The sequence below is a fragment of the Citrus sinensis genome, chromosome 8 (genome assembly GCF_022201045.2).
Source record: "Citrus sinensis cultivar Valencia sweet orange chromosome 8, DVS_A1.0, whole genome shotgun sequence".
NCBI classification, from domain to species: Eukaryota; Viridiplantae; Streptophyta; class Magnoliopsida; order Sapindales; family Rutaceae; genus Citrus; species Citrus sinensis.
The window spans coordinates 12,142,872-12,165,908 of record NC_068563.1 but is presented as its reverse complement, the minus strand read 5'-3'; the positions used below and the strand labels follow the sequence as shown (position 1 = coordinate 12,165,908).

At 34.2% G+C, this 23,037-nt stretch overlaps 2 protein-coding genes across 4 annotated transcripts in view; one reads left to right on the top strand and one right to left on the bottom strand.

Annotated features, from left to right (window-relative positions):
• LOC127899148 (uncharacterized) overlaps positions 1 to 23,037 on the top strand; it is a 62,956-nt gene that overhangs the window by 26,506 nt on the left and 13,413 nt on the right. The gene's annotated exons all lie outside the window — the stretch shown is intronic.
• LOC102625268 (uncharacterized) lies at positions 12,348 to 18,037 on the bottom strand. The gene is made up of 10 exons (XM_006478506.4): positions 17,523 to 18,037; positions 16,771 to 16,840; positions 15,808 to 15,932; positions 15,376 to 15,484; positions 15,178 to 15,241; positions 15,030 to 15,085; positions 14,782 to 14,889; positions 13,601 to 13,750; positions 12,978 to 13,148; positions 12,348 to 12,810 (listed from the first exon to the last, which is right to left on the bottom strand). The coding sequence occupies exons 1-10, from the start codon at positions 17,756 to 17,758 to the stop codon at positions 12,577 to 12,579; spliced, it is 1,323 nt and encodes a 440-aa protein (XP_006478569.2). The 5' UTR covers positions 17,759 to 18,037; the 3' UTR covers positions 12,348 to 12,576.

The window sequence follows — 23,037 nt, the reverse complement described above, 5'->3', positions numbered from 1 at the left end:
CAATCCTCAAGTCATTCCTCCTGATTATTGGGAAAACCATACAGAATACTTCAGAGCTGCAAATGGAAAAATCTTTGAAACTTCCCTCATTACCAAAAAAACCCATTGGTATCCAGTTCTTTCCAAACTGTATCATCTGGCAAAAAATCGTTGGTTCAGATTTACCAGACAAAGATCTCCTCATAGGATTTGATATCCTTCACCTGGTAAAAAATCTCTTCATCACGCCAACATGAATTAAATTCAAACAAATGTTTCTACTTTATACAAATGTTCTCCATCTGTATACACTGTCAGATACAGCTTCCCCTTATACTTCCATTTCCCAAAAGTTCCTTGAACTTTGTCCTGAAAATCACTCACAATTTACTCATCCATCACCACTCTGGAAAAATATACAGTTTTTTATCCATCTTCCTTTCAAGCTTAATAAAGATGTCAATCCCACAAAAGCTACACATCCCGTGATGCCTCCATCTGATCTCTCTCTCGCCAAGCAAGAATGCACTCAATTGCTTCGGCAAAGCCTCATAGAACCTACTACTTCATATTGGGCTTGTCAAGCTTTCTATGTTGAAAAATGATCTGAATTAGTTCATGGAAAGAAGAGATTAGTTATTGATTACCAGCCACTTAATGCTTTCCTTAAAGATGATAAATTTCCCCTGCTAAAGATCCAGTCCCTATTCATTTATCTTCAAGGTGCAATGATTTTTTCAAAGTTCGATCTTAAGGCTGGTTTTTGGCAACTTGGCATTTCTCCCGCAGACCGTCCTAAAACAGCCTTCTATATCCCTGATGCTCATTATCAGTGGACAGTCCTACCCTTCGGTCTCAAAGTTGCTCCCTCATTATTTCAAAAAGCAATGGTTAAGATCTTCTCTCCGATCCTCCATCATGCTTTAATCTACATTAATGATATCATGTTGTTTTCCCACAACCACCAGACACATCAACAACTCCTTTCAGATTTCCTGGAAATCGTACAGACACATGGCATCATGCTTTCTAAAAAGAAAAGCAACATAGGAAAGGAATCTATTGATTTTCTTGGCATGGTCTTAAAAGATTGTCACTACCATCCAGGATCCCACATTGCAGAATTATTAAAGTTTCCAGACACTGATCTCAACAAAAATCAAATTCAACAGTTCCTTGGAATTATTAATTATGTCAGAGACTTTATTCCTAAAGTTGCGGTCCACACCAGCCAGCTATCATCCATGCTTAAAAAGAACACTCCCCCATGGGGTCCGGCTCAGAAAAAAGCTGTCAAGCAGCTAAAAAAGATAGCCCAGTCACCTCTTCCACTCAGAATTCCCACTACAGGCCAACGCATTCTCCAGACAGATGCTAGTGATGACTTTTGGAGTGCCATCCTTTTGTAATGCATTTCCAGGTGACGTCGTTTAAGAGAACAACATTTCATCTGGTGATATTCTTTTCGAGATGCTTCAGTTGATGCTGCTGGTTCTTCAATAAACTGCTCATAAATAACTGCAAGAGTTATAAAAATGGTGATATGAATCAATTAGAGTTGTCTGTATTCACCTAGACTATCAAACCAATCCCATAATGATCCAATGAATCTGGAACAAAACTCACAGAGAACATTCTAAGATTGTGCATGAGCCTTGTCATTTGCACATCAATCCATGCAGCAAATTCTTGATGTCGGGCCTGCCATTTGTGACGAGGGATGTCATCAAATGTAAACCATGGTGAAGAAGATGGTTTGGAAGAATTTTCAGAAACCAGGGGAATTGGTGGGAATCGGTTCTGTTTGGGATCCTTGGTCAGCATTATTATCATCATCAGAAGATTCATCAACAACAGGAGTAGATGGACTAGGATCTTCTGTTTTAGTGGCCATTAGAAGACCAGAAATGTCTGCATATTGAGACTTTGAGTTTGAAGAAGTTGGTTCAGATGAGCTGAGAGTTTCTGTAGAAGATAAACTGTCGTCTGAGGTTGAACCTGAGTCATTGTTTTGGTACTCAATCTGCTGATAATGGTATTGGTAAGCTGGAGCTTTGTCTTTCTTTGGAGGCTCAGGAGTTGCTTTTGGAGAGTCTTCTAGAACTTGGAGATTTTCCTTTGGTGGAGGTTTTGAGATTTTGACCTTTGGTTTGGGCTTTCTTGGTGAGGTAGGCTTTGGCGATGGAACCGGAGGAATATTTGGATTTGTGGAATGGAGATGAGAGAGACCAAAGAAGTGGTCGTAAGTTGACTGCTTAGGAGGGTTATAAAAAGGCTGATATGATGTAAATAGTGGTGCTGGTATAGGTATGGACTGTGTTTTGGTGAAAAGGGAAGGTTGTGCTTTGTCAGCATCAATTCTGGCTAATTCTGCTTTCAGCTGTCTGATCTCTACTTTTTTCTTATTGAATTCTGGACCCCAAATACGATTGTTTATCATTGTTCTGAGATCGATATCCAATTAGGAGATTCGGTTCTGCAGATTTGAATAAATTTGTTCAAGCCGAGCATGAATTATGTCCACCTTTGTTTCTGTTCGTGACATTTATGATGCCGCTTTGTCAATCTTTTTACCAAGATAGTGGAGAGCTTGATTCTGAGCACTGGCATTTTGTGCTTGCCAATTTAGCACTGCCTCATACTGCTTTGGTGCTTCAGGTACTCTAGAGGTTGTGATTGGTGATTGAACATAGGGTTGAGAAACAATTTTGGTTTGAGGGTCTGTGTGTCGTTCGAGTGGAGGAAAGGATTCTTGGTATGATTGGCTAGAAGATTAGAACATTAAGCATGACTTGATTTGTGGTTGGACAAGGACAGGCTTAGATGAGGACTCTTGTTCTATTTGACTGAGTGCTTGCTTGTAGATGGGTAAAGGTTGATCTGACTCTGGATCATCCGGTGGTCCTGAAGGATAGGGCCGACACAGAGTTTTAGGAGTAGAAGGCTTTTTCTTTCTTCTTCTCCGTCTTCTCATGTTTTCAAACTCTTCGTCGTCATCTGTGTCATCCAAGCAGGGACAATCGGGATTACACAAATGGGCCTCTGGAACATCCCATAAGAAATGACCGTTGACTTTGTTAGGATATACTGGATAACCTTCTTAGGAAAATCCATAGATTGGAAGGTTCAACTCTTGGCCAGTAGAAACTGCTGTAATCATAGCAGTATAGGAAAGTCGTGGAGGTTCTGGGCTTGGTTTATCTGGAGTCTGAAAAGACAACTTGACTTGTCCATCTAGTCTTCTTTCGAAGACAGCTTGAGAAGTCTGGACAGGTTCTGAGTTCTGATGGAATTGCTCATAGTTGGTAAGCCATTCTAAAGGCATGAGTTTGAGTAACTCTTGCTTTTGAATTTGTTTGGGAATTTGGATTATGGTCAGAATTGTATCTGTATCTGCAAGAATCATCAGTGCATCACTGGATGCTTGTGCAGTTGGGAGATCTAGAGCATGATTTTGCAATCGATACACTATTTGATGATGGAGTGTGGTTATTTTGGAAGTAGATGTTTGTTCTGCTCCTTAAAGCTGGATTTGGACTTTCAGTGTTGTTGGAAGGTTGGGAACTTCTAAAGACATGTTGAAATTTGGGTAGAAGGTTAACAAGACACTTCCAGCATGGAGAGTGGTTAGAATAGTTCTAATGACAGCATGCTAATACTGTTTGAACCTTGTGTCAAGGAGAGCAATTCAAGCCGTGACGGGTAAGCCTTTTTTGTCATGTAAGGTGAGGATAAGCCTGACACCACCTAAATGGAGGTGTGTATCCTTCTCATTTCCAGCTGGTAATCGTGAAGATTGGATGTACTCTTTGGGAAGAGGTCTTTTTGTAGAAATCAGGGTTTTAATACTTCTGGTGAATGAGGTCTTTTGTTTGTAAAGATGATATGGACTCATAACAGGGAATTAGGATTCATTAATCTGAGCAGATTCAGGAATATACGAGTATTCAACAAGATTTTCTATGTTTGAGACTACATGTTTGTGACAAGAACGAGGTAAGGAAAGGGTAGAAGAGAGAGAAATAGGAGAGGAGTTTGATGAAGCTATTCTGATAAAGAAGAGGAAGATGCCATTTTTGATAGAGTTTCTTCTAGGTCTTGAATAAGAATACTTGAGTTTTTAAACCATGATACCACCTTTGAGAAGTTCGCTTGGCTCTGATACCACTAGGGTTAGGTACATGGCGTTGTTACACCTGAACTATGATAGTGCTAGACTACCCTTTGGACCAGTAGTCCGCAAGTTCTGGTTTCCAGTCGATATACCCATAATCCCTAAGATATAAAACCCGAAAAAGCAAAAACCATTGATCACGATACCACCCAAAAACAGGTCGTCTCTGACCTTCAAAGAGGGTGAACGATGTGAGAAAACAGTTTTATTTTAAATCGGTTTTATAAATAAATCAGGACTTTTCTTATACATAGGATCCTTTAAGAAAGGCAAGTGCAGAGCATACTCAGTATAGAAAATAGAGATGAACGCTCTTAGTTTAATAACTCAAGTATTTTCTTCGTTACCTAGAAGAAGGAGAGAAACTTAGTGAGCCATAGGTTTTATGGAAACTTAGAAATATTATTGATGGCAATCTGAATTTTACAAAGACGGAAGAGCTCTTAAATAGAGCTGGAAAGCCAAGATAAGACATGACCCTTATCTTTCTTTAAAGTAAACGACAAAAGAAAATAATTCACTCTTAAAAGCATAAAAATCTGAAACACACTTTAGACAGGACAGGACCCCTATCATTTATTGAAAGCTGAAAAAGTCAAGATTCCCGGATGACTCTGTAGCCATTTGAGGCTATTATGGAGTTAAGGGAAATCTGGATGGAGACACGTCACCAGTTTCATTTTCATAGTCTTCTTTTGCTCTTTGAATTTCTTGGTGGATCAGGTAGTCTTCATCTAATTCTGGGATTTCTTTTAGAGTTTGAGTGGATGAAGAACCTGGTTCAGTGACAGTGTACTGAGTTTCTTGTGTTGGCAATAAGGATTGGAAGTCTTCCTAAGGGTCTTGGGCGTCTTGGAAGAGAACATTGGTGTAGTCAAGTCATTGTTCACGAACAAGAATTCCATGAGGACTGGAGCTGGATCCTGGAGTACATATTTGGGTTCTTGGTATAACGTCAAGAGTGTGGGAAGGACCAATGGATGTATGGTGAATATTTGCTGGGACAGGTTGGATATTGTTGAGTTCTAACAAATAGGCTTTGAGAGTGGAGATGATTGTTGGATCATGATTAAGAGGGAAAGGATGAGGGAATGTTTTCCATTCATACGCCATGTCCTGTGTCCAGTAGTCTTTTGCTTCAGGATGTTGGAAATATGATCAGTGAACTATGAATACCGAAGTAAACATATCTGCTTCTTGTTCAGGAATCCTATCTAACTGATAAAAGTTAGATAAATTCTGCAATTGCTTACGCCACCAGGTGAGTGGTGAAAGCCATTCAAGGAGCGTCCAGAGAAGTGTAGGTGCATGACCTGGGGTGGAGATATGCCTGAGGGTTGGGAGGACAGGAAAAACAAGCTTTGTAGCAAACAAGACTGTGAGACACCACATGTACCATATTTCATCTTCAGAGATGGTGAGGTTTGGAATAATGGTGAAGCCAGTGAGAAACAGGTGCTCTAAACATAAAGAGGGAAACCTTTCTGGGTTGTTTCTGTGAACATTTATGAAATACCTATAAAGGAATTTCTTTGCAAAGGCTTGGATTTGGAAAACTGATCGAAAAGTGAGATTTAGGGGAAAAGCTTTTTGGGTTAAAGCTTTGAATGGGAGTGAACGATTCATGGCTATAATTAGGATGGTTGTGATGGAAGAGATGAGAACAGGGCTTTTTATAGATGGACGGGTGAGGAAATCAAGCATAAGATTTTTATCACCTTTGATGTGTTGGACTGTGAAATCATACTTTGCAAACCATGTCTTTAAATTGAGTATTTGCTTGTCAGGAAGCAATTTGTTCTTGAAGTCAAAGATCTTTGGAAAAGAACTGTTATCCATTCGGATAAGGAAATTGTGGTTGATGAGATGAAATTCAAATCTCTTGATTCCATATTTTACTGCAAGAATTCTTTGAACTGTCCACTTGCATGAGCGCAATAGGACTCTGAGTCACAGATCTTTTCCAATATCATTGATGAGACTGAGGACAAAACTTTCACAAGCATTTGGAATGAGACATATTCAAATCCTATTCAAGTTCCCGTCAGACCCGTCACAAGAGCTCAAGCAAAGAAATTCAAAGAAGCACTTAATGGGTTGATTCAAGCAACTTGGGCTCAATCAAATTTGTGGGGGCCCATTGAAAGAATTGCACATGATTCAGGCTCTTGAAGTTGGCTTGCACATTATGGCAGGAAAATATATTATTTTCTCTTTTTGGATACTTTCCCGTTTCTTAAGGAGGCTAGTGGAGAAACAAATCAATTATTTCTCTTTTAATTGCCGAGTTTCCATTTTAATTAATGTAAGGCATTTAAGCTTATTAAGATTCTAATTTGTTTAGATTCTTTCCTATTTGATTAGATTATTATTATGATTTGATTTAGATTCTTTTCTATTCGCTTATATTAGGATTCTGATTTGATTTTTATTCTTTTCTATTCGCTTAGATTATGATTATGATTTGATTTAGATTCTTTTCTATTCGCTTATATTAGGATTCTGATTTGATTTTTATTCTTTTCTATTCGCTTAGATTAGGATTCTAATTTGATTTAGATTCTTTCATATTTGATTAGATTAGTATTCTAATTTGATTTAGATTCTTTCCTATTCGCTTAGATTAGGATTCTGATTTGATTTAGAGTCTTTCCTATTTGATTAGATTAGGATTCTGATTTGATTTAGCTATTCACTTAGATTAGGATTCTAATTTGATTTAGATTTTTTCCTACTTGTTTAGATTCAGATTCCGATTTGATTTTGGTTTAGGATTTACTTAAAATTAACTCTCACCAGCCCTATATAATGTACTCACTTCCAATAAACAAAGAAGATCAGTTTTGATGCAATTGGTGAGAGTTAATTTTCTTTGGTTATACAAACTCTTTGAACTTATCGAATTTATGCGGCGTTCAAACTCTTGACTTATCAATCAGATCATCCATAACTGATTATGGCGTCTTCACATACCAAGGTTCGTGCTTTCATTAAGCATTGGGTCATGGTTCCATTCAATTCCAGGTTTAGATTCAATCTTGTGGACTAAATTGATTAGAGTCACGTCAGTTCTTGACGAGGTTTGTATCAATCATCAAAGTATACAACCACAAATTTACCAATAAAAGCACCCAAAACATGATTCATTAATTTCATGAAAGTATTAGATGCAATGGTTAATCCAAATGACATAATAGACCACTCATATAAGCCATATTTTGTTTTAATGTAGTTTTTCATCATCATATTCTCTCGTCCTAATTTGATGATACCTACTCTTAAGATCAATTTTGGAAAAAATATAAGAATCATATAATTCATCAAGCATGTCATCTAATCTAGGAATGGAATGTCTACACCTTACAGTGATATTGTTTGTGTTGTGGCAATCAACACACATCCTCCATGAGCCATCCTTTTAAGGTACAACCAACACTGGAACCACACAAGGACTCAAGCTTTCACAAATGTACCCCTTCTTTATAAGCTTATTCACCTGACTTTGAAGTTCCTTTGCCACCTTGGGATTGCTTCTATAGGTTGGCATATTCGAAATTGGTGCTTTGTGTATAAAGTCAATTTGATGCTCAATTCCTCTTATTGGTGATAAGCCATTAGTTGTTTCTTCAGGAAATATGTCTTTAAATTCCTACAAAAGAGAAATAATAACACTAGGCAAAAATGGGTTAAGTTCATTAGTACTCATAGACTGTTTTAAAATTAAAGTCCTTCCAACACTCTCCTTCACATAGATATATATATACTTTTTTTTCTCTCTTTTCTTTTCTCACTAATTGAAACTTCATTTTCTTTTTCACTCTTTTTTTCTCTTTTTTTAGTTTCAGCCCCTCTTGATTTTGAACTCTCAGTCTCCTTTTTCAAGTCACTCTCTTTTCTTAACCGCACTTGATCATCTTACATTTGTCTTGGGGATAGAGGTACAAGAATAATGGGTTTTTCATTAAGTACAGAAGAGTATCAATTGGTACACCCATCATGAATAACATATCTATCAAACTACCATGGTCGTCACACATACCTCATCTTTATACTTCCCAATTGAGAATGAAACAAGTACTTATTTTTCTACTTTAACTTCTCCACAATCATTCAACTACTGTAGCTTACATGGCCTAGGATATTTCAAAATTGTCGAGTTCAGTTTTTCAACTACACTGGTGCTAGCAACATTACTGCAATTCTCTCCATCAATAATCATACCATGTACTTTATTATTGACATGGCATCTAGTATGAAAGATGTTTTCATGTTGTACCTTCTTATCTTCTTTAATTTATAAACTTAGAGCTCTTCTTGCAACCAGAAGCTCCATCAACCGGATATTCAACATTACTTGCATCCTATTTTATTAGATCAGATTTGGGTTATAAAGATTAATTATTGAAGGGCTAGTTGGATTTCTAAATTTGGATTATAATAAAAATAGATTTTGGAGCTATTTTGACATGGGCCTATTTCCTTGGGTCAAAAACCTATTCTTGTAAGGAAAAATGAGGTTAAAAATAAGTTTCACTAATTCTACAAGCAGTAGGACAGCAACACTACATAAAGGCAACAAGTTAGATGCCCTAGATAGAGGGAGGGGGGAAGAAAAAGGTGAATAATCAATTTCAAATGAGAGAAGATTGTAAGAAACAGAGACGTGGGCAAATTGGAGAGAAGATTTGATTGTCATAGCCATAATTTAATCAATAAGCCTTTCTTTCTCTTGTATTTTGTTGGTTTTCTTTAATGAATTTGTTATTGAATAATTTAGACTTGCATGAGTAATCTCTTTATTAGTTATTAATAAAGTTTCAAAATTAGAATTTCTTCATCTTCTTGTAGAAAATTTTGTGTTTCACTTTATTTTAGAATTTCATTCTTGTTTGTTCAAATGGCCAACTAGCTAAATTTGATGGCGATTTGATTGCTAGTTTAGGGTCTTCGATCCATTATTATTAAAGAACTAAACTATGTGATAGATTGTGATTAGGATTATAGGATATTTTCTTGATGCTATTGCTTTCATAAATTAGATCTAGAGAGCTTATTTTTTGTTTCTTGGAAAGAGAACAACTAAGAGCTTGTTTTACTTGACAACAAAGTATGGCATGATCAAGATAATTGATCTTGCAATTATCTTAGGGTTGTCATTTTTTTTAAAAAAGCAAATCAACTTCAAATCCCTACAAATTTTGTTTGGGTGTTTGTCAGCGTATTGATGCGACGGAAATTTAATGTTCTAATATTTTGTTGATTTTTTAGAATACCAAAAGAAAGAAACGGTCTAAATTCACGTTGATTCAAAATAATACTATGAACTTAGGGGGTTAAAACTCACTGATTCCATAAAATCCTGAGAATTAACTAAACTAAAAAAAACTCACACAAAACTTTGGAATCTAAAAGAGTGGGTTGTTTATACTACCAGTAATTATCATAAACCTTAAAGAAAAAAGAAAAATAAAGTCCTAAACTATTATGAAAATAACAATAAGGAAAGTAATTTAAAGTCTTCTGCCTTATTGTTTTTGTGAATTAAATCTAGAACTGAGGCTAAGTTAATGGTGCTCCTAGATTATATCTATAATTTACCTAAAAAGGACTTAATCAGTACTACACATAATAGAATAGTTATAATCAAACTTGAATTAGTATAACTTTTGATCCCATGTCTTCGAGTTATTGCTAACTAGACAATATGGGTGATTTCCTAAAAAACAGTTTGACCATCTATTTGTGGGTGATTAAACACTTTCAAAATTCAAACGAGTGTTACTAGACTTCCATAATGTCCTGTAAAAATGGCTAGGAAACCGTGCATTTCAATAAGATATAATAGAAATCGGTAAACCATGCAATCTGTAGATTTACTTAAAGAATATGCGAGCAATAGTCAAGGCACCTATGACTAGTCTTCTCATAATCTACTAACCATCATAAATATCGCACTAATCTTCTTTATTTTCTTCAAGCAAATCATCAAAAGAACAATATGAGATTGCACAGACAAGTATCTCATCTTGTTCTACGAGATCAAAAGATGTATTAACAATTTTCTCTTCTCATTCCACAACATCAATATAGTCATTAAACTTTTGGCAGCTGATCTAGATCAATCACAGGATCATGAAGAGATGAATTTGATATGAACGGACAATCAATATTCTCCTTTGATGGCGTAATAACAAGGGTAACAAAATCATTATTTACGAACATCTTTACTAACAACTTTATCAAACTCATATCTCTACCTTTATGTGTAAAAATTTTCTATTTTGAAGTTTCTGAGTGTCAAGCAATTGAATGCAAAGTCTTCAGTATTCTAACCAAAACATCTTTTTTGAAGATGAAATCTTCACGGTGACGTTGTGGTTTCAAGACTCAAATCTTTTTTTTTTTCAATAACTCACTTGTTTAAATTTTTTCTTTTCTATGTTCATTTATTTTTTTATTCTCTTTCTTTTTTTGTAAAACTCAAATATAAACTAAAGGAAAAATTATAATTCACTTGACTAGTGAATAAAGCCCATGACTATGAATCTAATTGTTTAAGGTCTGATTTGGCTGCTATTGTAGTGAGGACTGAGGAGCACAGTGGTGGGAACATTTTGGTCTAATTTGCAATGATCTAACCACAAAATTAAAACCAAGTACTGGCAAGTGTTGGGCTTAATTTCAGTAATCAATGTGTCGTTAGTAGTGAAAATTCGTCAAAAAGACGATGTTGGTGAAGGAAAGTTGATCCTTGGTGGTGATGCTAGACAATGCACAGTGGAAATCAACAAATGGCAGCATCGCGGCTTCTATTGTTATTTTTCAGCAATTTTGTGGTGGCCGATGGTGATTTTGCTTGCGATTTGGTGACTGGCTTTCTCTAACCTGGTTAGTGATCTTGATTGATAGCAAATTTACTAGATTGGCTACAAGGTGGTTATGAACAGAGGCAATTGTGGTGGTTAGCTTATCTAATTTGGTAATATAGTAAACCAAAAAAAAGAAAATTAAAGAAAAGGAAAACAAAGTGGCAGTGTTTAGGTTGTTTGGTGAGATCAGAGTTGGGGGAAGTTGATGGTGGAGTGTCTACAATAATTTCAAGTAGGTTTTCGACTCTGATACTAAATTAATGTAGTGGAAGTTTAATATTTTATATTCCATTGTTTCTTGAGAATATTAGAATAAAGAAACGATTTAAATGTGAGAATATTAGAATAAAGAAATGATTTAAATTCACATTGATTCGAAAAAGACTGTGAATTTAGGGGTTACAAAATTTTGATTCCACAGAATATCGAACAATCGTTTCAACAAATTAAAAGAATAACAAAAATCACAATTATTCAACTTCTCATAACTTTCGCCAATATCAAACGAATTCACAGCATCCCTCATGTCAACAAAACAATCCCAACCTCAAAAAAATTGACTAACTTCCAGAACTCAATATTACTGGCATCACCTGGTGGCCTTGGCAGCTTGGCGCGACCACAGATTGTTGTGCTAAGTGGTGGTTGGTGCAATCAGAATAGAGGCTTACGGCTTGGTATAGTGGACAGCGATGGTACGATTTGCTGGTTTGATTTTACGGTGGATAGTTGCGGCTTGGTGGTGGTGACTAGTGCCGGTGATGCTGGTCTTTTGGAATTGGAGTTTTGGACAGTGGTGGGCTGGTGGCGGCTTACGCTTGTGTTTCTGCGTGTATGGGTGTTGAGAAATTAGGTTTTATGTTTTTTGTTTTTTTTTTTTTTTGCAATCCGAACAAATTATCGGATTGACCCGATCCGAATACAATCTCATCGGATTTAAAAAAATCAATCCGATCAAGTTTGGCCCCCAATCCGTATCGGATTCGAACCTAAAAAATTTGGATCGAGTCAGATTGAATTGGATCAATTTATTTGCCCACCCTTACACACTATGCTTCATATAGTACTATTACTATAACCAATCAATTTTCAAGTTTTTTTTTTTATTAGGCTTCATAAAACACTTTTGCTTCCATTGAAATCATCCACTTAAGATTTATGAGTATAATCAGTTTATTTTAATACAGGGCATCATTTAATAATTTTGTTATTCTTCAAATTATCCATTCAAGATCTATGACTATATTCAAATTATTTTCATCTTTACTTTAGTACTAAACTTTATGGAATACTTCTACTTTCGTCCAATTCAGACTATTTCCAGGTTAGAGAGAAAGAGATCATTGCACAACCAAGAAGAAAGATGTGCCACAATAACTCCAAACTGCTGGAGTTTAATTTGTTTCGCTTGTGCAATTAAGAGTTCATTGATATGACAGAAAATAATATACATAGAAGAGTGTATGCATAGCAATTCTGTCTTCGTATCCTAGTCGCTGTAGCCTTTTTCTTAGTAACTTTTCTGTATACCATCACTTGGTGATATTAACCCCATCATGGCCTAAGAAGTTTTGTACTTCTATTTGAAGCCATCCAAGATGAGATCACATCCACAAGATGTTCTATGTCCTTGGATATATCTGCACGAAGAATCCTTGAGTCTACACCAAATGAGTTGCTAACTTCTTTGGTGATTGTTTCCCATGGGGTACCTATAGTCAGATTGGCAATCAGCTCACTTCCACGGTTTACTGCATCTGCCATTGCAGGAGGAACATCTGGAAGAGCCTGAAAAATGGATATAATATTTAAGATGTTTGCTTCTTTCACCAAAAAATGGACGTAATCAGTACACCCTCCCCAGATTTGCAGATATTGCATGAGAATCATCTTCAACAATTGAATGGTTCAAAGCCATAGAGATTTAGTTCACTGAATATTTGGTGCAAAGATACCTGCTGCAGAGGAAGCCCGTGGTCTCCTGGCAACATGCGAATTGACATATCTAGCATTGAACTTATCGCTGAATCTGAGCTAAGCACCTGAGCTAGAGTTGAAGTTTCATCAATTGAATCATCCTTAAACTTTATGAGAAGATTCCTCGATATGCCGTAGTATGACTTGATCTGAAACAGGTATGAAGCATAAATCACAGAGAAGCATACAAGATTTCAGAAAGAAAAATGTAGTTCTAAAACAGATGTGATTTACGGCAATCATTTTCAAGCTATTAACAAAAATGCCATCTTAAGAATCTTCTGCAAACTTATGAATGCCCACCATCAAGATGCCATGTGTTAAAATACATCTCATCACCAAAAATGCCATACATTCACCATCACATATCGTACATGGTTACATGATATAATACCAGATGATTGATCATACTTTAAAGAGTTGAATTCAATTCTTGTAGATACCGAGAAATTGAGATAGTTCATAATGGGCAATCATGTTGTTGACGAAGTAATTTAAGTCAAACAAGCAAGAAACATTAGGAAATTCTAACAGAGAAAATATATCAAGAATAAAAGATAAAAATTAACTTGCAGTGTAGACAGTTAGAGACTTAACATACAAGTCGTCGAGTTTCTTCAGGTTTTGGGGTAAATTCTTCTCTTCCCTTAACTAAGTCCATGTACAGAGGAGGGAGTTGCTCAACCAAAGGAAGAACTTGCTTCATAATTGGGGGACTAAGGTTTTCTAATTGCTTTAAAGTCATCTCAGCCTGCAAGTATTCATTAAAACAAGTAACCGGTGAGAAATTGTTAGTAGTTAGCAGACCCAGTATGAATAGCAGTTGAAATGCAACAGAAAATAGAAGATGTGTTGAGGAAAATTGGGGAAAACAAAGCAGGTAAAAATATCATACAGTAAATACCGTGAAGAGGAACACTTGAGATCAACCTAATAAATCGCCACTTAAAATTTGAAGAGACAGTCCTAAACAAGAACAATAAGATCTCAACAAGAACCAAACCATTGCACGAATCCAGGAGCCATAACACTGGTTTTATAACATTCAGAAGAAGCATCTCAGGGAGTCGAGTGTTATAAAAGTCCAATTTGTGAGTTAATCTATCATATAGTCACAATCAAACAGACCATACCTGCTCAGCTAGAACATGTAGCCCTAAGTGAGGCTCAAAATTTAATGCATTCCGAAAAGGGTACTGACAGATGACAGGGTCAATCCTTGCGGTGAACAAACAATTATGAACAGATAATGAGGTTAAGGATGATACTTTATAGGATAGTAAATAAATTGGCCAGATAGAAGTAGAAGCATCATAAGACACATTAAACTGTCTGGGAAAATGTAGACTAGACAAAGGAGACAACTAAAGGATGAATCAGAGCAAGCATAACTAAAATAGCATCAAAATGTGAAAGCCAGGCACACGGTATTGCAAGCTGGATCTAATGCCATTATTAAGCGGAAAACTTTAGGAAGGGGGTGGGACAAGCCTCCTACTGATTGCCATTGAAACAGAGAGAAACTAAGACACAAAACTGATATAAAGGAGCTCAATGCTTTAACAAAAGTTTACATTTACTAAAATGATAAACCAAATAGAGGAGCAGAATACCATAGAAGGTAAACACATGTCTTTATAAATATCTTAATCAAAGATCACTAGACGGCCTTTAGCATGAAAAATACCCAAAAATAAAAATTATAATAAAAAAACTAAAATAATGCCTGATAAACAATTCTAAATTTCTTCACAAAAAGGACCTGGTAACTTTGATTCTCACCCCAAGCCGAACTGTTGGAGATGATGCAATTTGCGATAGAAGGGGTCCAATGCTTTGGGCCATTGGGACAAAAACAGGTGAGAACAAAGGAATAGCTACACTTGCCTCCTGCAAAAACAAGGAGAAATTAATTCACCATTGAATCATTAATATAAATCGTGTAAAATAGTAAATATCTTAGGACAACAAATAGGTTGCAAAAAGCCAGAAATATCAATTAGCAGCAGGTAGGAGAAGAATTCAGGTACCCTGTTGTTGAAAGCCATTAATATATTTCCAGTTCTAGGCACAGCATACCTTGATCCTGATGACAGACAAGCCATCAGTCAAATAAATTGCAGCAAATAAAAGTGATTTCACCTTAAAAGACTGTAATATAAAATGATATTGGCATACCAATTAGGAGGTGGATTACAGATCCCAAAGAATGACCAATGCCAAAAGTAGGAAGATCTTGTACCTGCACAATAAAGCATCTTTGAGCTAGTCACCTCCAAAATTTAATATTGATTATTTGTTTAATTCTGAGGTGACTACAGGGCCACAAGCCTTAAAAAAGAAAAATAGTTCCATAGATGATAGATCGAAACTCACCGTTTCTTGTAAGAATCGTAAACACCTATCAGCTTTGAGTTGAACCTCGTCTGCAATGTAGAAGTAATCAAATCCACTTGCATATGGTGTTGCAATCACCATAATACCCCTAGATAACGCCAAAAAAAGAAAAAGAGTTAAATATTTACTTCATTTTATCCTCAACAATGCATGATCAAACCGTCAGTAATAAAAAGAGGTTAAATGGTAAATCAGAACCCTCAAATAACAACTGGACATCACAAAATGATGCACTCCATAGAAGTATTTCTACTTGCGGAAAGAATTTTGATGCACAGGATTTTGCAGTCTACAACGTAAACTATAACCAGTAACAAACAGAGTCTAACAGATTATAACCACTAGCAGCTGCATAGATTATTTGATGATCATTGCAGATAAACAACCTTTCTATCTGATAAGCCAACTCACTTTTCTGAAAGACGCTCAAGAAATAAACGGTATGTCAGCTGAGGGGCTGCTCCAACAAATATACCACCAATGAAATGGACCACTGACCAGGGTTTTGAGCTTCTTGGTTTCAGAACCCATGCTCCCTGGATGTTATAACGATGAGCTTGTTAAATAAAGTTTATAGGGAACACCTGTTTAGATAAAAACAGAAAAATTCAAAAGAAAGGCAGATATTTTTCTGATTATATGCAATTCCTGTTTGAAACAAATGTGAACATTGTCACTAAGTTTTGAACCCATGAAAATTTTTATTGACTTTCGTATATGATATTCAGCATGAATTGTCCTTCCAAAAATTTCTACAAGAACCTAAAGTGAGTTGATATGGCGGCAAAAATTTTGACTTAATCTCGTGATCATCTTTTAGCAATGACTACTTTGTTTAGCAAAAAAGTTCAAATCAGCTTCTATTCCCTATTTAGCACCAATAATTTTTGTATCCCCTTCACGCAAGAGCAGTTGGGCTTCCTGAATGCCAGAATATGCAAGCCAAAATTTACGAAAGGAATCCAGATTCATAGCAAGCTATAGAAGATTAAACATAATTTTTAAGGGTGTTAATCCTGCAAGAACTGGCATTCTTCGTATTTCAGAGATGATTATGGGGAGATATTTTACATGTAATAAATAGTTTCTCTGAAACAACTGCTCAAACCTATAGTTTGAGGATAGTCAAGTCCAGGATTACTCTCCCACAATGGGTAAAAGTGTCAGGGTACAAGCAAATGGGTACCTTTCAATGGGGTGCATAGTCTCTGCAATCCACTTACATGAAAAAATACATTGACAAGTAAACAAGCTAAAAACCAAAAGGTAGTGAGCAGAAAAATAAAAGAAAAAGAAAGTTTTGACAAGTAAAAAAGCTAAAACTAGAAGGTACTATGCAGAAACATAAAAGGAAAAAAAAAGTTCAGATTACACCTCCACTTCACTCCAGTTGGCTGAACCACCCCAAGCACCTTGCGATTGCTGCACAGTCTCCGTAAGTAATCTGAAAGCACAAAAGGTTTCCACTAGATGAATAAAAAATGAAGAACACTCTCAGTTTAGCAGCTGTTTCTCAAGTATTTGTCTATATAGTGAGAGATTATTGATCTAGTCCAGGATGCTGGACTTTATTAAAGTCCAAGAAAGCTATTAAACCGTATGCCATTAAAATTAAACCTCATGGTTTAATAGCTTTCTCAGACTTTAACAAATGCAGGATCTTGAATTAAAACAAACATATATTTCTCTAGACCTCTAGTTTAAACCCAAAATATTTTACCTACTGAACAAGCTAGCACCCATATAATCCAGTTTATGGGCACAACAATAATTCGTATTCTTAAATTATATCAGAGCTATTGGTTGGCGTGGTGGAAATTCCATTTTCCCTAAGGTTGGTAGCTTTTCTAGAAGGGAAAGAAATTGAAAAATCGCCTAATTTGCAATCAATTGATTCAATATTTCCTTTTTTCAAGGATAAATTGTCCCATATTATAACACTATTAATAAGGTAAGAAAACAAAAAATGATTAATCAATCACCAATATTAATAAGGTAGATTCTATTTCATTTGTTTTTAAAGGAGCCATCTCTGTGTGTGTGTATAAACTGTCTCTCTTTTTGGTATCAAAATACCAGAACAAGCAAACAACGAAAAATAAATATAAGCGTACAGAAGAAGCAACCTCTCTATATCACGGTAAAGTTGAATTCCAGAAGAATTAGGTGGCTGGTTCCTGCCTCTATCATCATCGTAATTACAATAAATTCTGTGATTGAGTCGATGATGACGATGACGATGAAAATAACCAGAGAAGTTGCCCGATCGAATTTGAGAAATAATTGGCTTTGATTTGTATCGGCGATAACGATGATGCTGAGGCTGATGCTGATGCGGATGAATCCACAAGCAAGTAGCCATTTCTCCAGCCTCTCTCTCTTTTGTCCTTTTCTATAGCGCTTAGTCGCTTACTCTCTTTCAGAATTTATATACTCTAGCTGCAGCACAAAGAGCGGCCACTCTTAAAACTCAACTTCTGGATTCTTGAGTAGAAAAGAAAACACATACACCTCACGAAATTAGCACAGCTTCGGTTTACAAAGATTGTCTTTTGCACCCAAATTTCTTTAATGAGGGGTCTAAGTTATAACTAAATTTCATCCGGCAAATCAACTAATTTTGCTGGGACAGCATCCCTGTTTATTTTTAAATTCTCTAATCAAATCACAGGTGGTAGCATAGTTCATTTTAGATTAAAGTGAGAATTTTAAAATATAAAATCTTGAAATTAGGAGTTTGGAATAACAGTGAGAATAGATTTTTTAAGTATGAAATTGAAATTAAAATCTAATTTATGTGTTTATATTGTCTTATATTTGAGTAAATAGTTTCAAATTATAATTTTATTCTTATTTAAAAAATTATAATTTTTTATTACAAAATTAATAAAAATATATTTAAAAAATAAATTATTCATTTTATTATATTTATAAATTAATAATAATTACTAATATTCTTAACTATGTAAATCACAATTTTTTAATAATTTTAATTATGTAAATAAAAAATTATTGATAAAAACAACACAAATGAAATATTATTATTAATAATATAGTAAAAAATTAATATTTTCTTAAAATAAAATATTTATTATTATTAATTACTAACATTAAATAAATATAGTACTGTTATTTTTTAATATAATAATATTATTTTTAAATAATTTTAACTTAGAATCAATGTAAATTATTATTTTTAACTAAATATAATAATAATAATGTTATTTTTAAATAAGTTTAGTATTATTATTTTTAATAAATGTAATTTATTAAATAATATAATACTATTTAAATAAAAAATTTATTATTTATTTTATTTTATTAAATATAAATTATATTACATTTAATAAAAATAAGGGTAAAAAAGGAAGAGGGGGGAGTGGATTCACACTCCCACCTCCCTTCATGAGAGTGGGAATCCCACTCTCCACTCCAAAAAAGTGGTGAGGACCACAAAGTGGGATTCCCACTTTTCTTTTAAAATTTATAAGTAAACACTGAAGTGAGAGGAATCTATATTTCTCATTCCCACTCCAGTGAATAAACATATTATACGTCTCCGTTTGGTACAACTTTTTAGTAGAGTTTTTATCTAAAAAAATTTAGTTGTTTGATTTACTTTAATAAGTAAGTTTTTTAAATTTATGTTATGAAAAGAATAAAATAAAATTGTCAAATAAATGATAATATTATAAATATTTTAACATTTACAAACAATTTTCAATCTCTAATTCCAAAAGCCCAACATTTAAGCTTTTGCTAGTAGAAATAACCAAACAATAACAAAAATTATTATAAGAGTTTATAAGTACTTATGACCATTAGATAAGTCGTACCAAACAAGCACTAAATAACAGTAAGTCGTGATTATTTTTATTTTTGAATAAATAAGTAAAGTATAATTTAATTTTCAATAGGGATATTTCACCCATAATTCGTGTAAATCTAGCTCATTTAAAAAAAATAATTCATAAAAATTTACTTTAATTTTTAAATTTAAGATAAATTTTTTTCAAAAAATTGCTCAATTAGATCCTTCTCATAGCCAATAAATTTCATGAGATAAATAGCATAACTTTTATAGCCAATAAATTTTATAAGATATCATGAGAAAAATATATTTTCTTAGTTTAATTGAAGCTTAATAATTATATTAATGAGAGTTTATTTAGAACTATTCAAAATTTATTCTTAATTTGAAATTATTGAAAATAATGTGAAGTTTTTATAATTAATTTCTTAAAATAATCTATAAACAAAATATACGTATGTTCTAATTTTCTTTCCTTTATATAAATACTTATTAGAGTTAAAATTTAGCTTGAAATTGAGCTAGTAGATAGGCTAGCCATCTCATTGAACACCAAAACTATTAAGTTAACCCTCAACTATTTCACTAAAATTCCAAAGTTGTGTTGTAGTAACCCATGTAATTAAAAAAATTAATTACTAAAAGTCCTTTTAATTAATTTTAGCCTTGATCTTAGACCAATAATAACTACTTAATAGACTCTCTATTTGATGATCGTAATTAAAGGTAGGCCAATGATAAATTTCTTTCCTCTATAATTACATATTTATCTCTAAGTCACTATTTGTTCTAATGAACACTTTTAATATATCCATATTTGTAAATAAATTATAAATAATTTTATTGTACTTGCAAGCGCACGAATATATTATAGTATAGATTTATGGTGACGAGTGTCAATCGTACAAAGAGGTAAATTTAATCACATGTATGGTTAAATTTCTAGCTTCGTTTGTGAATTGGTTAGATGTGATTTTTGAACAGTACAAAGATAAAAAAAAATGGCATCAATAAATTAAAATGAAACAATTCAAATGAAACACTTATGTCTCTGAATTCACACTCAACACTTTAACATGAGTTTAATATTTCTTTTTAGTTCCAATTAATTTATGAGGGGGGAATTTTCAATCCTCATTAGTTTCTAGTAAATATGGTATCAAGCACTCCTTGTGCTAAGGGAAGTAACTTTTTGCTAAATGTGGTATCAAGTACACATTCTACCAAGCGATAACAATCTGTCTATCAACAATGTGATAAGATCGTCCACTAAATAACTTAGATACGCTCTCTATTAAACAATAATGATCTTGTGTTAAGGAGCTGGTATAATGTTCAAAATCAAGACAAGATTTATCATCTATTAACGATGAGTCAAAACAATCCACCTAAATAAGAGACATAGTGAATAAACTTGCCAAATTAAGCCCATGGATCATGTTAAGACTTAATCTTCAACTCAAGCTTGAAATTAATTTAGCCACTCATATTGAACTAAGGGTAAAATAGTAATTTTATATTAAAATATGTAAATGCACGAGATAGGAAAGAAATTACATAAAAATTGAGCTCAAATTTGGATTCAGTGCTATCAGATTAGGGATGAGCCCCCTATTTATAGATACAATGAGTAGATCATACCCATTGAATGAAGATAATTTGGACGCACAAGATTTCGCAACATGGCAAGCTATAATTGGATGGCACACGTCATCAGGGTTGTTATTATGTGTATATGCACATATCATACGTGCGCTTTTCGGTACAATAATACGCTGCCGCGTAATCGATCAATACAAAAGTCAGCAAACTTTGATTTAGTGTATTGCGTATAACGTGTGCGCATTGATTCCGTATGTGTAGGTCTACAGTAAGTGCGTATGTTAATTCGAATAGGATACTACCATATCATTGGTTAATGCTACGTCAGTTGGGCTCCATTAAAAATTATGATTTTGCTCTTTATGCCCTTCTTGAGGTTTTTAGCTATTCTAAGATCAAAAATACTATTTGTTTTGCTGTCTGATAAGTGCATATTTTTTATATATTTTTCTATTAACTTCTCCATCTCTTTCTTATTTTGGTCTTAAATATTCTAGTTATTTTAGTTAATCTTTAATTTAGTAAATTATATTTTATTATGTTAATTTTTGTCTTAGTTTTTTTTTATTTTGTTATTTTAGGTATATTCTAGGATTAAAGAGAAATTAAATTGGAGCATTTAAGAAGAAATATGCTTGAAGAAATTAGAAAAGGAAATAACTAAAGATTTTTGGAAGCCAATTAATTAATTGATGCACATTCGGAAGCATATGGGATTTCATGGAGATTAATAAAGACTTTGGGAACAAGCATGCATAAAATGGAAACTTGTTTAATGTGCATGGTTTTATAAGTGCATCCAAGATTCACTTGACCAATTTAAAAAGATTGCATGTATGTCTTGCCAAAGCTTAAGTTCACGTGCAAGGGATTTAATTATGGAGAGCAAATTGAAGAAAAAGGAAATTGTCAAAGTGGGCGGCATGTGCATGGCAATTAAGGGAAGGAAATCAATTGCCTTTAAATTGGAAAGAAAGTCCATTAAGGATTCGGCATCTTGGGTAGAGAAACCGAAAGGAATTGAAGCAGAGTTATCTACTTGAATTAATCTCCCTGATTAGTTTTATCAATTCTCTTATTCCCAATTCAATTATGTTAGGTTAAATTTTCTATTTGGTTGAGGGTAAATTCAAAACCCCAAACATGTCATATGATTAATTTTTAATTTCTATCATTCAATTTATTTAATTGAGATTGTTTATGTTCTTCTATAATTAATGTTTATGATTTTATTCTATTGGCTTCTCCTAGGTCTTTTATATTAATTTGGTTAGATGACTAAATTTAGCACATGATAGCACTCCTACATTATTCCCAATTTGTAAAATATCATTTACATATAGGACTAGAGTAAACCATACTGATACGAATCCTACCAAGAACTAACGCGATCCTATCAATTTAGTCTCCAAGATCACTTCTAAACCTGGAATTGAATGGAATCGCGACCCGATGTTCAATGAAAACAAGAACCTTGGTATGTGATGATGCCACAATTAGGTATAGATGATCTGATTGATAAGTTCAAAGCGTTTGTTTCCGAAAGTTATATTTCAAAAACAGTTTTTCACAATACCACCCAAAAACACGGCACTCATGGCCTTCAAAGAGGGTGAACGTTGTGAGAAAACAATTTCTTTTTACAAAAATCGGTTTTGGAGGATAAAACAGGACCTTTCTGATGCACAGGATCCTTAGGCTTAAGGCAAGTGCAGAGCATACTCAGTTTAGAAAATTAGAGGTGAGCATATCATTATTAACCCAAATAATTTCTTTGATTCCTAGAAGAAAGAAGAAGTTTAGAGAAACATGAGGTAAAGAAAACTTAATTTTATTTCTGATTAACTCCTGCCTTTCAAAGGGGAAGAGAGATCCTTATATAGAGATCTCCAGGAGGAAAGAGATTAGGTGGGACCCTTATCTTTTACAAAAGAAGAAACATAATTATGAAAGCAAACTTTAATAAAGCAAAAGCTAAAGATTCCCATGTGTGTCGGCAATCATGGAGTGGATGGGTAGTGTGATGGAGACATATCACCAGTTTCTTTCTCATATTGGCGCATGGCATGACGAATCTATCTCTGATCAAGGGATGCTTCAGTTTGCAGATTTTTCTTCATCTGCATCAGTCATTTTTGGTGTGGAGGAAGCAAGAGAGTCTGGATTGGTGACGGTGTACGGGGTATTTTCAGTATGGAGAAGAGACTGAAAATCTTCCCAAGGATCCT